At 37.6% G+C, this 16179-nt stretch overlaps 1 protein-coding gene across 5 annotated transcripts in view; it reads right to left on the reverse strand.

The window, feature by feature from the left end:
* The window catches only part of LOC146451470 (uncharacterized), a 236248-nt gene that overhangs the window by 159278 nt on the left and 60791 nt on the right, over nucleotides 1–16179 (reverse strand). For 2 of the 5 annotated variants that reach the window (XM_085098856.1, XM_085098854.1), the window contains exons 1-2: nucleotides 14190–14412; nucleotides 12987–13074 (exon numbers count right to left, since the gene is read on the reverse strand). The exons of 1 other annotated variant lie outside the window; for it this stretch is intronic. In XM_085098856.1, the coding sequence (XP_084954982.1) occupies nucleotides 12987–13074; nucleotides 14190–14372 (271 nt within the window). In that variant the 5' untranslated portion in view covers nucleotides 14373–14412. Of the gene's footprint in view, nucleotides 1–12986; nucleotides 13075–14189; nucleotides 14427–16179 lie in introns of those variants that run through there. 2 more of the 5 variants (XM_085098855.1, XM_085098857.1) reach the window with 2 other exon arrangements.

Consider the following 16179-nt stretch of genomic DNA (forward strand, 5'->3'; position numbering starts at 1 on the left):
CGTCTACAGTAAGAAGTCGTGGACTAAGTTCAATTTCTAGAGTTTTATTGTTATTAACGTACTGTTAATTACTTGATTATTTCTAGCTTATTTTCTACTTCAAATGCATACATGTTTATGCCGGGCAAGTCATTATTTAACCCTTTTACGTTATCTAAGATGTATTGGTGGTTTCCCGTGTGGTTTTCACCTCACACATCGTCACGCAAGTAAAAAAAAATAAAATCCTCAACAATTCAATAGATAAAGTCAAGAAATAGTTATGTTGTAGAAGAGTGATACATAAACAACGTGTAAAAGCCACAGGGCCGTGCGATATCTCATAACCGAGTTATTCAAGAAAATGTACCACGGAAAATTACAGAGTTTAGTATGGGACGCCATGTTGGTGTTCCGTCTGATGGACACCAACATGGCGGCCGGAAACCAGCAAAAACATCTGAAATTTACCTTGGCTATTTCAAAGCCCTTCTTCTCTCCGCTGAACTTTCACACATTAACATAGACCTTTCTATTACATGTTAGCTGATGAGACCTAATAAAACACGAGGCAAATCGATGTTCTCATGTATTCGTGACATGTTTAGAGCAGCAATCCTTCTGTCACGCACTGCGCAAAAATCTAAAATTCAAACTGCTCTATTTAAAAAAAATGCTTTCCTTCTGAAAACAAGCAAGCCGATAGTATTTTACATTTTCTTTTATGTGATGAAGATAAAAACCCAAAATTGTGTTTAGATATGAATTTCAGTTTTTTTATCACGTCATGTGAAAACCAGCAATTTTACTAAAATAATAACAAAAACTGTAAAAAAAAAAAATATCGAAAAACTGCGAAATATATAGAAATGAGACTTCAGAAAGGTCTCAACAGCAACTGCAAATTTACGAAACTTGCAATAAATGAGACGTCAGAATGGTCTCACCGAGAACTGCGAATTCTAATGTAAAACGAAGAAAATGCAGGAAACTGCGAAAATTTGCAATTTTCAGTTGAAAATCGTAAACTTTGTAGCGACAATTTCGTCCTTGACCGGCATACCGCTACAATAAAAGAGGCTAAGGCTAGCAGAGTTTTTCTTTATCTTGTTTGTTTTCCGGGGGTTTTATTTAGGCTAAACTTTTCAGCGGCTCTCCTGTTTGCTATCTCTGAGAGCGACAGGTAGCTGCATGGAAGGCAATCATTAAAAACTGAGTGTACCTAAATATTATTCTGTCTCTTAGCTAAATAATTTTACAGAAAACACGAACATTTTTCAACAACGATAGCCAAGTGCTGAACCAAATCCTTCTTTCTGTCCTTTGCTGTAAATGGGACTTCATAGTTCTTTAGAATGTTCTTTAGCATTGAAACATTAAACTGTGAAAGTTCGTTGGTTTTCCGGTACTGGCAAAGGTCATAAACGTCGTAGTAAATGGGATGTAGAAGGCCGATCTCGTCAACAATGCGGTTCACCACTTCTTGTCTGTTGAAATACACATTGAAATCGGAGATCATGGAAAGAAGCCAATGAATTAAAGTATTTATGATCGACTAAGGAGAGAGTGGGCCGCGCGTTTCTCTACTGTAGATGAAGACAGTCAAGAAGCTTCTAATAATTCGAGAGAGATCGCCTGTGGTTCAGAACAGGCAACCAGACCCTCAAATCTCACACGAGGGTGGGCCCTTTCAAAGCTACTTGCCCCAACTCGTTTTTCTGAAAATGTAAAGAATTACTTGAAAGCAAAGTTTAACCAAGGAGAACGAACGGGGTTAAAGGCTAACCCAAAACAAGTCTCTGCAGACATGCAAAACGCCCGAGATGAACAAAATGAGCGTCGCTTTTCCAGAGAAGAATGGCTATCAGCTGTTCAGATAAAGAACTTTTTCTCTCAGCTAGTGTCATCCAAGAGGAAAGGGCAAGATGCAGCTGATGACAAAAAACAGAAATTGAAGAAATACTGGAATAGGAAGAAGAAAGCAACAGACAAGAAGTGGTGAACAGCATTGTTGACGAGATCGGCCTTCTACACTGATCCCATTTACTACGACGTCTATGACCTTTGCCAGTACCGGAAAACCAACAAACTTTCACAGTTTAATGTTTCAATGCTAAAGAACATTCTAAAGAACCATGAAGTCCCATTTACAGCAAAGGACAGAAAGAAGGATTTGGTTCAGCACTTGGCTATCGTTGTTGAAAAATGTTCGTGTTTTCTGTAAAATTATTTAGCTAAGAGACAGAATAATATTTAGGTACACTCAGTTTTTAATGATTGCCTTCCATGCAGCTACCTGTCGCTCTCGGAGATAGCAAACAGGAGAGCCGCTGAAAAGTTTAGCCTAAATAAAACCCCCGGAAAACAAACAAGATAAAGAAAAACTCTGCTAGCCTTAGCCTCTTTTATTGTAGCGGTATGCCGGTCAAGGACGAAATTGTCGCTACAAAGTTTACGATTTTCAACTGAAAATTGCAAATTTTCGCAGTTTCCTGCATTTTCTTCGTTTTACATTAGAATTCGCAATTCTCGGTGAGACCATTCTGACGTCTCATTTATTGCAAGTTTCGTAAATTTGCAGTTGCTGTTGAGACCTTTCTGAAGTCTCATTTCTATATATTTCGCAGTTTTTCGATATTTTTTTTTTTACAGTTTTTGTTATTATTTTAGTAAAATACATTATAGATAACGTAAAAGGGTTAAATAATGAGTTGCCCTGCATAAACATGTATGCATTTGAAGTAGAAAATAAGCTAGAAATAATCAAGTAATTAACAGCAGAAATTGAACTTAGTGCACGACTTCTTACTGTAGACTATGTTCTGTTTCCGGTTCGATCAGACCGGAAGTGTTGTTACTGTCAGCGGTTGTTATTTCAAAACAAAGATGGACGACAACTTTCAAAAGTCTTTCCTCGATATAAATTCTGCAACTTATGACTGTTTGGTCGGCAGAGTGCCCGGTTCAATAACAGAACTAATTTTACGGAACTCTATAGAGATGTTTCAGGTTTTTAGCTAGCATGATCGTCGCCTGCAAGCCAACAAATAAAGAACACGGATCCCGTGACACGGCCATCAAATTTGCTAACAGTTAATCGGTGAAACATGAAGTCTTGGAAGCAAAACAGTGGAACTTTTAAGGTACGTTTTTAATTTTTTACCCTTTTAAAACGCATTTGTCTACTTTAAGTTGCGGTCAAGACAGAAAAAGTCGAAATTTGTTGCCTTGGGATGCCATCGCTGTCACACAATACGTGTCGGAAAATAAGAGATTTGCCCAAAATTGTTGCGACCGTAACTTTTCGCAGTATAGAGATCCACTAAATATTATTCCGTAGTTTAAGGACACTATCCTAGTGCTCTTTGAAAAAATACACGAGACTTCCAGAGTAAGTCAGAATTTTGAGAAATGTTGGTTTTTGTTGCAGCACTTGACTCGCTCCGTGCACGAATCGTTAACATTGGTATGTTTGAGATGCCCTCCTTTTAAAAGTTCTCAATAATATGAGTTCTATATACCATATTTGTAAAGAAGTATAGTGTATGTGTTCGTGGTATAAATGTAAGGTTTTTCGGATAAATATTATTTCGGCGGCAAACATCCGAAAACGGGGTAATTTCGACTCGGTGAAAGGTCGATTTTCGGGGATTCGGGAGGGTTGAACATTCGCCTCAAAATTTCGGGTCTTGTTAAGTTTAGAATCAAAAGAAAAGTGTTTTCATTAATGTTATATCAACTTTGTCTGTTGCTGAAAATTTGAAGGAAATCGAACGACTGGCCCAAATTGACCGGTCGAATCTAACGCGGACTGTCTCTTAAGTTTGAAATAATAATATTAATTTGAGAGAAACCAAATAAAAATAAATAAATTGTTTTGAAAATTCTAACCTGCTTACAGGCCCTCTTTTGGGGTTTGCACGTGAGCAACGAAGCTGTGAATTGTGAGCAGGCCCCATTTCCCTGAATCCCTCGTGACTTCGCTGCTTGCTTTTTGCGGCTTTGTTGCTCACACACAAACCCCAAAAGAGAGCCTTTAAGCAGGCTATGAAAAGTCCCACCCCCACCACCCAAAAAATATTAATAATGTTAACACTAATAAATAAACCACAACTTTTATACAGTAGATGTGACACACACAACTTTCAGTGCTCTTTTTTTTTTGGAATATAGACATAGGCCTAGCTAGAATGACTTTGAGGTGTGTTGATAACAGTAAGTTAGGTAGTGGGTGTTACATATGGTAGACTTCTCAACACTTTACCTGTATTTTGTATTCTGTTTTCTGTTACATGTATACTGTAAAAGCTGTATTAAACCCCTCCTCTCTTTTAAGCCCCCCCCCCCCCTCTCTAATAAGGCCACCATTTGAAGTCCAGATTCTGTAATAAACCCTGTATCTCTGTTAAGCCCCCCTGTCTTGAGGCCAGAAAAGAAATAATCCACCAAGGGGCTTAATAGAGCTTTTACGGTATCAGAAGCATTATCTGACTGCTGTTTTTCAGAGAAGAGAATTCGAATTGGGTGGTTTGATAAGTGCCAATCACATAGGCTACTTATGCATAATATATTTCATTTGTGATATATATTTAGTACATTGATATGTTTTGATTGTCTTCTAAATGCTGAATATGAGTTTGTTGGCATGGGAAACAGGCACATTCCAACCAAATGCATTGCACTGGGGACATGGGACCATCCAGGTAACTGGCATATAAGTAGACGTTTTACTGTTTTCATAATGTAGCCTTCGCACTGAAGCCCCTAGCTGGCTACCAGATTGTCAGTTCAATATGATATTGAAAAATATTTATGCTCTGTTGCATATAGTTTTGTGTTATTATATTCATTTGTTTGAGCCACACCTTTTAAGAAATTTGTTTTCAAAGAACGACACTGTGACTTTATCTCATTTGTGACTAGCTTATGTGGCTATGGCATGAAATTGCTAGAGTAAAGGAAGCAAGGATGTGGGGTTTTTTTTGGTGTAAATTTATCTGGTTGATGAAATTCACCTATTGGATCAATTTATTGGCAATAGGCAGGTACAAAAGTCGGACCGGATCAACTCGGACTGCCAGTCCGGGTCGGATCAACACGGATCGAGTTGAATCATGAAAAAGACATAAACTTAAATGAAATTGAAACTTTTACCCATTTGAGGGTTAAAATTCCGGTCAAAAATTGGCCAAATTAAGAAAGACTCGCGACGTTTCTCCGTGTCGTGCTGTGTAGTCAAGCCGCCATTTTGTATTCTAAGTTCCAGTTCCTCTCAGACTCTTCTCGAGATCCCACCGCGTCGATCTCCACAATCATGGACCCAGATGAAGGTAAAATCTAGGCCATCTTTGTCAGTGAATTTGCATCCGTCCACCAAAATGATAGTTTCAGTAATTAAGAATGTATATATTTGCTAATTGTTCACAGCAGGCGATGTCTTTTTTGTGAGGTAAGTGTTGTGCACATTGATCACGTAGCGTAACAGAAATGGGTTATGGGCTAGTTCAGTGACGTGAAAAACATGCACAATATTTCACAGAAAACCTACAGTGAAACTACATTAATATCATCATCTACCATAAAAATGTGATCCGTTAACGGAGTGGTGAGGTATATTTTTCCTTAGGAAAGAAATTGACTGCAGATCAACTTTTGTGGTGGTATGAAAGGGGTGATCATAAGGTGGGGCGTCATCGAATGTGATTTGCTGTTTTATCCAAATGAGACAAATAATATACATTTATTCAATTTTTAGCTTAAATTGCGTGACTTCAGCCAGTCTAGCGTTGTTCTAGATCACGCGAGGCGCGGAACATGCTCACGTGTTAGCTTTCATGTCACGTGATCAAAACAGTCCTTGGCTCTTCGGCAGCCATCTTGCCTCGAATGGTGAGTCTCGTTTTCTAACAACGGAACAACTACAAAGTAATGGGACGTTTCTTACGAGAAAAGCCTTGTTATGCAGAACACCATACTTTTTGTACTTGTTCGGCTCTCTTATATGTGGCAACAAACTTCAAGAGCTGTGCGGTTATCGATTTGAGCTGATTTGGATGGATGGATTTATGGTCTTTAGACTTATATCTGAGGATGCTACCAAGTGTGTGGAAGTTGTTGGTGGACGAACTAGATGAGATGATCAATTTTTCTTCACATTTTTGTGATCGGTTAGCTTGGGATTTACCCAGTACGTATAAAAGCACCTTTATATATAGCGTTTCAGTTTTGAGCGTACAGTCATGTAACTTGCAGAATATAAGCTTAAGAAAAAAATCTAGATGTATTTGAAAACCGGACTAACTGGGGTCCATGTATTTCTAAATGTAACACTATTAGGTTATTATTGGTGATTATACGTCTTTTATTCTTGTGATCTCTATGTCAAATAATATTAAATACATTTGTAATCAGTCGTATTATGCAGATGAGTTTAATGCTATTACATGTAACTCTTGGGGGTTAAGGGAGTGGTGAGTGGGTGAGATGGGGAAATTGTTATGTAGAAAAGAGAATTGGGCCAAGGATGTGCTCTAGCAGTGCCCGCTCGCCTGATTAATAATTCCCTTCGGGCATCTGAGAAAAATTACTGGTAGCCCAGATGGACTGTAACTTTGAGGGGTAAGCTTCCTAGTTGACTCTTAAAATTTATCTCAGTGCACAGCTTTGATTGGGAGGTAACTCCCTGTAATGCTAATATAGATTTGCCGCTTGCATTACTTTTCATATTAGGAACCTTCAGATCGTAGTATAAGTATGAGATTGAGTGAGTGCAAGTACGACTTTTTAAGACCTAGTGCTCATGCTTTAGATTATCGCATGTCAAACCAATCTTGTTCCTAGAGCCTCCTTCTCTACTGGTCAGCAACTGGGAGGAGCAAGGGCTCTGGGAACAAGACCGGTTTGAAATGCGAAAGTCAGTCATACCCGATCTTGTACTCGTACTCTGATCTGAAGATCGCTATTACAATGGAAGGTTTGAATCAACACCATGAAGACATATTCTAACAAAGTCAGTCCAGGAATAGCAAAGTTTATCATATTAGGTTATTTAAGGGTGTTGAGCCTTGAGCGACTTAAGGCGACTTAAGGCGATTTTAGGCGACTTTGGGCGACTTTAGGCCACTTTGGGTCCCAGTGTGGGCCTGGGGAAAAATGTTTGGAAATTCAAAACTGTGTCAATTCTGCAACTATGGTAATAATTCCAGTCTCTATATAAACGTTAACAAGTAAAGAATATTGAAAAATAGTCTTTGGTGTTTGGTAGAATTATTTTAGAGCTTTTAAACTTGTGTGTGTTTACAAACACATGGGAGCCGGGTGGTGTGAATGGAAAAAATACGGCCACCAAACAACATTTTTCAAACAATACACCAATATCAATGATATCAGGAATTTAATGTACAATTGGATCATCTGTCGGTAAAGCATTAAACACGTACTGACATAAAGAAAATTATCGATTGTTGCCTGGAAGAAAGCATTTTCGGCCGTCGAATTACGTACTGCATGGTATTTTCTGCGAGAGCAAGATAGCCGTCTTCCGGGGAAAAATGTCTGGAAATTTAAAACTGTGTCAATTCTGCTCCTATAGTAATAGTTCTAGTCTTTAAATAAACGTTAACAAATGGAGAATGTGGAAAAATAGTCATTGGCTTTTGGTAGAATTATTTCAGAGGTTTTAAACTTGTGTGTGCCGCTTAGAGCGAATGAATAAAAGCACGGCCAGGAAAAAATATTTTTCGAAAAATTAATTTCTACACCAATATCGATGGTATCGAGAAGTTAATAAACAATTGAAGCATCTGTCGGTAAGGTTTTAAACAAGTAACATAAAGAAAAATTATCGATTGTTGCATGGAAGAAAGCATTTTTGTATACGAATGACCTATAAAAGGCGGTCAAATCACGTAAACATAATATTTTCTGCGAGAGCAGAGTTTGGAAATTCAAAACTGCGTCAATTCTGCTTCTATAGTAATAGTTCTAGTATTTAAATCAACCTTAAAAAATGGAGAATACGGAAAATAGGGTCTGGCTTTTGAAAGCCTGTTTGAGTTTACAAACACATGAGAGCCTTGCGGTGCGAATGAAACAAAAAAACGGCCACGAAGCAAGATGTTCAAAAATTAATTTCTAAACGAGTATCGATGGTTTCGAGAATTTAATAAACGATTAAAGTATCTGTGTAAAGCTTGAAACACGTAGCATAATAAATAATCTTTTTTTTTGCCTGGAAGAAAATATTTTCGTTTACAATTGATCTGTTTAAACGGCCGTCGGAATCACGTAAACATAGTATTTTTAGCGAGAGTAAGTTTAGTTAATTGCTCCTGGGGAAAAATGTTTGGAAATTCAAAACTGTATCAATTCTGCTCCTAATTATTAAAATAATAATGATTAAGAATACAGAAAAATACTCTTTGGTGTTTGTTAGAATTATTTCAGAGCTTTGAAACTTGCGTGTGATTACAATCACATGAGAGCCGTGCGGTGCAAATGAAAAAACACGGCCACGAAACATATGTTTTCAAAAATTAACTTCTTCTCGAATATTAGCGATATCGGAAGCGATTAAAGTGTCTATGTAAAGCTATTTAAGAGTTTTGAAAGTTGCCATAACTGATCACGAACGGGTGATATAGACAAGTGTAAGACTTCTTTAACTTACTTTTCCAGGCAGTCTGCTCTAACTTGCTATTTATCGCTCTCTTTCACGTAGAACTTTGCTTAATCGTGCCCGCTTTTCTGTTTTCTTTTTCTCTCCCTCTCTCTTCTTTCCACGTTTGTCAACATAACCAACGAAAAAATATCAATTGACTTTGTATTATGAGTTCTTTATCAATTCTGTTGTAAACGCACCTTGCCATGCAACTTCCCGCTAAACAAACAAGGGCGCCATAGCATTGTAGGATTGCGTACCAACGGACGGTCGGACGGACAAAGTGACGTCATAACCAGACCAAAATTTTTCGCTTTCATGGGTTTCCCAAATTCTTTTAGCTATGGTGATCCGCACGCGCGCCTTCAGCTTGCGGAGCTCCGCTACAATTAATCCATTTCAACCTGGGATTTTATCCAAGCCTTTTGATCCTGTTTAAAGCTATTTAAAGTATGGCAAACACAACTGGACATTCTTTCCAACTTGAAAAGAAAAATGTACAGTCACGAAAGGAAGCATAACCATTTTTTGTCCGCTCGCAACACAAGTTGCCCGAACTCGCGTAGGGGTACGATGACCTCTGAGTGCAAGCGGTGTTGGGTTATAGCCAGCCGTTGAGAATTTAAACGCGTTATAAGACCTTGTATGGGAAATAAACTTCTCTCGATTCTGAAGCTTAGATAACGCTAAATTTAGCTTGCATTCAATAAAATGAATAAAACTGAATCACCTCCGGTGTATTCTTGCGCGTTTGGGGATTATTTTACCGTTTCAGGCATTCTTTGAAATCACTGTCATTTCCTTTATCGGGACGGTGCCCGCAACGAACTAGAATCTTAAAGTCTGCTTTCCACTATCGTGGGATTATGTCAATATCAGTTCACGAGTCACGCAAGGTTCTGTGACATTTTGTTTTCCCTCTTAGTTTCAAATAAAAGCTGTGTAAAACCGGAGAAGATAACTAGACCTAGTGGGGTGAAATAACTGTTGAGCCCGAAAATCTCTGAGACAATTTGGAGAGATTTGCAAGCAACGTGACTCAACTTGATCACGTGCTTAATGACGCACTACCGGACTCTTGACAGGTTGCTGTCGCGTGGGTCAAAATAATCTTCTTGTCTTTCAATTCAAATTATTCTAAGCGCCAAGTTGGTTTAATCTCCGTTTTGGTGACGATTTCTTTCGAAAAAGCTGAAAGGCAGGGATGTTTCATGTTGTTTGGTGGATATGTTGCTAAGCTAAAATATTGCCTCGATGAGACTGGAGACAATTAACATTTGGGGCGGCATTTATCATAGCTGATGGTAAAGTTCTGTTATACTTAGCTCACGCTGGCCTTTTACGCCATGCTCAAAGTAATTATAAAGTTTCTTTTCATTGTATAAACTTACTTTACCTTGCAAAGCTAGCGCTTGTAAATCGCACTTGATGTACCTAGGCTACCTAAACGATAAAGAACATGATTTCCCACGTCAATTTTTGTCAGTTTGTGTTTTGCGCGTTTATCGAGGCAGTTATTCCCATTCAGATCGCGCGCGTCAATGAAGGTTTTACATTTCCTGCTTCTGACATGGTTGTGATATTTCTGGTCCATCCTTTCTAAGGTGAAGCAAACCTTTTCGATGAACTCTCGTCATGAATTCATTTTGTTTTAAGTAAAACATATGCATATAAATTATCATAGGCGTCTGTGGCCTAATTGCATGACCAAACATTTGTAAAGGTGTTGTCATATGCAAGACACGAAACCCACTTCATAAACAGAGTCACTTTGTTTTTCCTCTGCACAGAAGATTTAGCGCTTTAGATTTACCTATTTTTATTGATGAATTGATAAGAGTGTTATCATTTTTAGGAAATGGGATGCTAGCAGGCTTGAAGCTGAAGAGGACCAGCATCTTCATTGGGCAAACAGGAGGAACGAACAAAAGTGAAGTTGTTGAAAATCTGATAGGGAAAGCTCGTTTGTCCGAAGGTTCCGAGTAACAGGCTGTCTTTCCACGGAGGAGTGTTGAGGGGGTCCGAAATTCGGAATCTTTTATGAGTTCAAAGGGGATACGAAATTCGGAAAACCTCTTTAGTTAGATAGTAGTGATTCGTTTTCCTCGACTAAGTGTTGATGGGGGTCCGAAATTCGGACTTTTCTTATTTGGAACAGTAAACTGTATTTTTGTTATCAGGCTTGCTTGAAATGGAAAAAAATAGTGTGATTTTGACAGAATTGTCATAATTTAAATTCACTTGACGGAAACCAAATTTTCCTCCGATGAAATGCCCAACTTTGCACGGATTGGCAAAATTCTTCAGTGCATTGCAGTTATTTTGCACCGAATTTCTCTAAAATGTAATGCCACAAATTAATTTGGAACGTGTTCAAATTTAATGGAACTCAATCGAACTTAAATAAATGAATTGCCTCCTTTGAGTCCGGCAATCAAACCAACTGAAAATTTTTGTGAGAGTTCGATGGCGTTCGATTTTCGAAATCAATCGAACTGAATAGAAAGTTCTGAACAATCACTTGAAATAGACAACAATTTTAAAAAGTCTTTTTAAGCATGCAAAAACAACAAAGAAGTAGTTAAAACGAATAATGGATTGATGTAGCTTTACTGAAACATCATTTTATGATCCACTGCTGTTGTCATATAGTGAGTCAATTTAGCACAAAGTCATGCAACAAACGAGTCCGGCGAGCAATGCCATAAACTGAAATAAAACCGATTTATCATCCTATAGAGTCCTTATAACAGCTATAACAAAGTCATCTCTTAAGCCGAGCAATGCAATTAATGAACTAAAACAAAGCTGATTCATCCGTATCAGGTGTTTTTTTTTTTTTGTTTTTCATTATTCCGCTATTTTTGTTTTTTTCTTTTTTGTTTTGTTTTGTTTTTGTTTTTATAATACAAGATTTGATGGGAACAATCTGTTCTTAGAACGGTACAAGATAACGTGAGGTAAACTGAGAAGCCGCCTCATCAGTAGCAAAACACGAGCAATTTTCCTTTATAACCATTTTTAATCGAAAGTATGTCATGTTTCACCATCGAACCTAATCGAACTCAATCAAAGTTTGATTTGGTTTAGTTCCTTCAATTTTTGGTAAAACTTCGATTGTGTTCGAGTACCAAACTTAATCGAACCCATGAGTTCGATTATGTTCAATTAATAAAACGTTTGATTTGGTTCGAGTAGTTTCGTCGGGCTCTTGTCGGCAATTATTAAACGTGAATCAGACTAGATTATAGACTCGCCATTTTCCTGAGAAAGGATGACTTTTTCTTCCGATTAACAGCTAAAAAATAAGAGATAAAACCCCGGCGAGGTTCAGTTGTGTCTCAAGTGTTGTCCCAATAACAAAACAACATTCTGATAAGTTCCCCTTTTGGAAGCTTTCTCATCTTAAACTTCCCTGTAAACAACGAATTCATCATCGATGTTAGTTGTGTTATCCCGGATGAAAGCAAACTGGCAGGCATTCGAATATGAAAAGTTTTTGCACTTAGCCTCGCTTTCATAATGAGGCTCACACGGGAACTCTGAAATGGACTATTGATTTTTATGTGGAATTTGCCATTACTTTTCAATCCAACATTGGAACCGGGAAAGTCGCCGCCAGGAACGAGAAATAAATTATTACAACATTGATATAAACTGAATCACTTTATAGTCAAACCACTCCAGTCAAATTGCCTTCGTTGCTTTCGGAATTGACGTGTTGTTCTTGCAGACAAGGAATTTACCCCAGTTAATTAGTATCTCTTCTTCCAAGCCTCGGTTGTTCAAAGAGTCCGGATAACTTTATATGTCCAGTGCATAAATCACCATCCAGCAAATAGATTGTCCTCCAATTCAATATACATTGCAAACGATAGAAAGTGCTGTATCCACTGGATAAAATTATACGATCTATGAACAGCCAGGGCCAGGTGTGTAATTGAGTACCAAATTTTAGAGGTCACCGTACGATGGACAAGCACCCCTCGGTAGGGTGGTGAGATGGGAATGGGGGTGAGGGGTGAGGTTAGTTGAGTTAAGGTGAGATATAACTTTTAGTATCTATTTAACGACGATTTCATTAAGTCACTAGTATAATTGACTCATCCTGAAAAAACCGGGTTTAATGTCGCTAGCGCTCCGCCTGTATGTATCACCATGACCTGAATAGCAGGTTTAATTCTCAAAAATGATTCAACAACATTCAGTTATATTCGGCAGATTTATTTATCAGTTATCAATCTAAGGCGTAACACAGCGTCGGCTCGACAGTTTAATAATTTTCTAGAAGAACACGCCGATATTTCTTGCAACAGGACTACAAGACCATTTCAGATCTCCAGCTCACGGCCACGGCGACATCTAATCAGACTTTTGAGGCACCCCCTTTTGCTCTTGCCCCTTGCCACACAGAGTGCAAACCTCCTTTTGCAACCCTAAATGAAAAACAGAAAAGAAGTAAAATTGTAATTGAGTTTGTACGGGTAGAAAAAAGGCTTTGTTGTAGGTACATGGGTAAATAGATATAGATTACTCGTGATAAACTAACGCGGTATGAATGAACGAATGAATCAATGAACGAAAGAACGAACAAACGAACGAAAGAAAAAATTACCTTGTTGATACACGGTCAACTCATCAGTTCTTTATTTAGAGTAAACTGAACTACTTTTCTTTTTTCTATCGTAAAACAGCTATTTCTATACCTAAAGACTAAAATCATGTCTAAAACTGCTATATGAATGGTAAAATGTGAGACTTGACGGGAAGTTTTCTCCAAAGAATTGTCCCAGCGAAACTGAATCTTTCCTTCGTGAAATTCGGGCAGGGTAACGGGCAAGGTGGCTGGGGTAGCAAGTTTACCACTAATATCTCTTAGAAAGTAACTGGAGACAAAGCTAAGGTTAGTAAATTTGGAACAAAGATAGTCAGATGCCAAACAGTGGAGTGACTTATAGAACAATTGCGGCATTCTTTAATCTTCTTTAAAGTTGTCAAGTTTCTTCCAGCCAAGTGGATGTTCTCTTGTACATGTAGCAAATACGAACTGCTAGTGAAATGTGTTTATGAATTCCATGTCAGTGTTAAAAGTTGTTAACTTAAAAGTTGCAAAGAGAACAACTTACAAAAAAGTGAAGCTTGAATTTGATTCAAACCCTCATTAATAACGGGTTCCAGTGAAATACCCGTTCAAACCTACTATTTCAAGGTTCTACTAACTTCAATATATATGTAACAGTCTATTAATCAGTACTTGTGTACATAGCAGGTCGAATATTGGCTATCAGTAGCTGCCCTTTTTTTCCTAATGCCAGCCTTTCAATCAATGTCGTTTGTAAACCAGGAATTCTTATCATTGCTATTCAGTTACGTTATCATCCCAAATGAAAGCAAGCTGACGGACGGTCTCAAAGCTAGTATTTGGTTCAATCAAAGGTTGTTCCCTTTTGGGTCGAATCATAATGGTGGCCTGGTAGGAACTTCGTTAATAGTTCTTTTATAAGAGAGAGAGAGAACAAAAAAAAAAAAAAAACATAAAAATAGTACGTACTCTTCTTGCACGCGCATCATGAACATTTTCGTCGATGCTGTCGTCATCATTCTCGAGCTCAGCAGGATCGTTTAGCTGAACATCTCCCTCTTCGTTCTCACCGTCACTCCTTTCTTCAACCAAAGGCTTTGCGTACACTAAGGTCGCCAGAAGGACGAAGGCTAATGCAAATATCAGTCTCATGTTTTCTTGTCAGCAAGCCGAGCTCCGAAACAAGACGTAACTATATCCACAACGAGTGAATCAGCTTTCAAACGCCAAACGCTTGCTGCTCTCTTATAGAAATTCGTGAAGCAGATGGCCCTCGATCGTTGGATAACAAGTCCAATACACCTGATTATGGGAAAATTTGAAGGCAAACAGCTCAAGAAAAGTATATTTGAATTTTGGAGACTGTTTTAACAGCTTTTTTATAACCTGCTATCGTCTAAAAGCGTCAAAGAAAGCCGTTTTACTATAAGACGGCAAATAGATAAAATGAGATTGAACATTTTTAAATTGTATGTAAAGACAGAATTATACTGAATAATCTATCAACGTTATAAAAAGGTAATCCTCCTTACAAATCAACTACTTTTTTATTTTTCTTTCTGGTTTATCATGTTAATAGCGCCAATGAGTTTTCTTTTACATTGCAAATATATATCACGATAAAATTGTGAGATATTTCATTTACTTGACAAACGTTAAATTTTAGTTTGGTTTGTGAGTTTGTGATTTTTTTCGAATTATAAAATCTAATATGGTTTTTCGAGTGTTGTGAGCAGGTGAGTTCTACTGCAATCTGCGAAAAAAAGTACCCTGAAAGAGTTGCAGTTTACAACACGGAGGAAGCTTAGACCATACTAACTTAATTCATATCGGTAAAGAATTACATTGCCTCTCATAAACTTTTACCATGCTCCCATTCAATTCAAACCTGTTAACTAAGAAAATTCTTGTTTTATGTTTTTATTTTTCTGACTGCTAAAGTCCAAACACGTCCTTGTCTCTTTAGAAAATGTGCCAGCGGTAACTGAGGAATCAAATTTTTATCGCTAAAAAAGTATTTTTCCTAATGTTTATATTTTACTTTTTTTAGTGGGGTGGGTATCTTAATTTTATTTTAGCAGTACAACTGTGAAACCGTACGAGAAAAAACTTAAAAATTGAAAGATAAATTTATGTGATACAGGGTTTACCAGATGACGCGGGTTATTAGTCCCTAACAGGTTCAACCTAGGCCGACAGGATGACTGGAAAGTAAAAGCATGAACAACGCAATGGGTTTGAGAAAGAGCTAGCGCTTATCAAAAATATCATAGAGCAAACTAACCAATTACGAGATTTGTATGTTTAACAGGTCAGTTATTGCGTCCGTTAAGATACCTGAGTATATTATATTACGAGGCGACATTGCAAAGATTTTTTGCCCAATGGATCGTTTCTGATTCAGTGGTTTCTAAGGATATGAATTTTAGCATGCGGCATTTTGACGTTAAGATGACTATATCCAAATTGGACAACCATTGGACAACCATTAATTGAACGTGGGCAGTTTTTGTTGATACTGCAATGGAAACATAATTTGCAATTGCAAATTTGAAAAGTTGTATATATGCTTGTAGCTGAGTCTGAAATTAGAGCGCAAATTGTGAAGTGCCTGGTTGACATGACACGTTTCATTTAAAGTTATGTTACCGTTTATGTTCAGGGAGGAAATTTTTAGATTTCATTTTTATCCACAGAAATAAACTTTCCAGTAAGATCTTAGAAACAGAAAAAAATTTATAAGAGGGTGAATATTTGCCGAGAAATTGGGATATAAGCGATTTTCAACTGAAATAAAACTTCACTTTGATTGACAACGTATTGTTGTTTTCTGAATCTTTAATCTTCGCTTGGATAGGACACTTTCAAGAGTTAAAACTCCCAAAAGATTTGGTCAACTTCATTCAATTTGGCCAGATGCTGATCATGCCATTTCCATGCGTTTGAACGCAATCGAATT

Source organism: Pavona decussata, unplaced genomic scaffold, assembly GCF_977016875.1.
Source record: "Pavona decussata unplaced genomic scaffold, jaPavDecu1.1 SCAFFOLD_386, whole genome shotgun sequence".
Taxonomy (NCBI): Eukaryota; Metazoa; Cnidaria; class Anthozoa; order Scleractinia; family Agariciidae; genus Pavona; species Pavona decussata.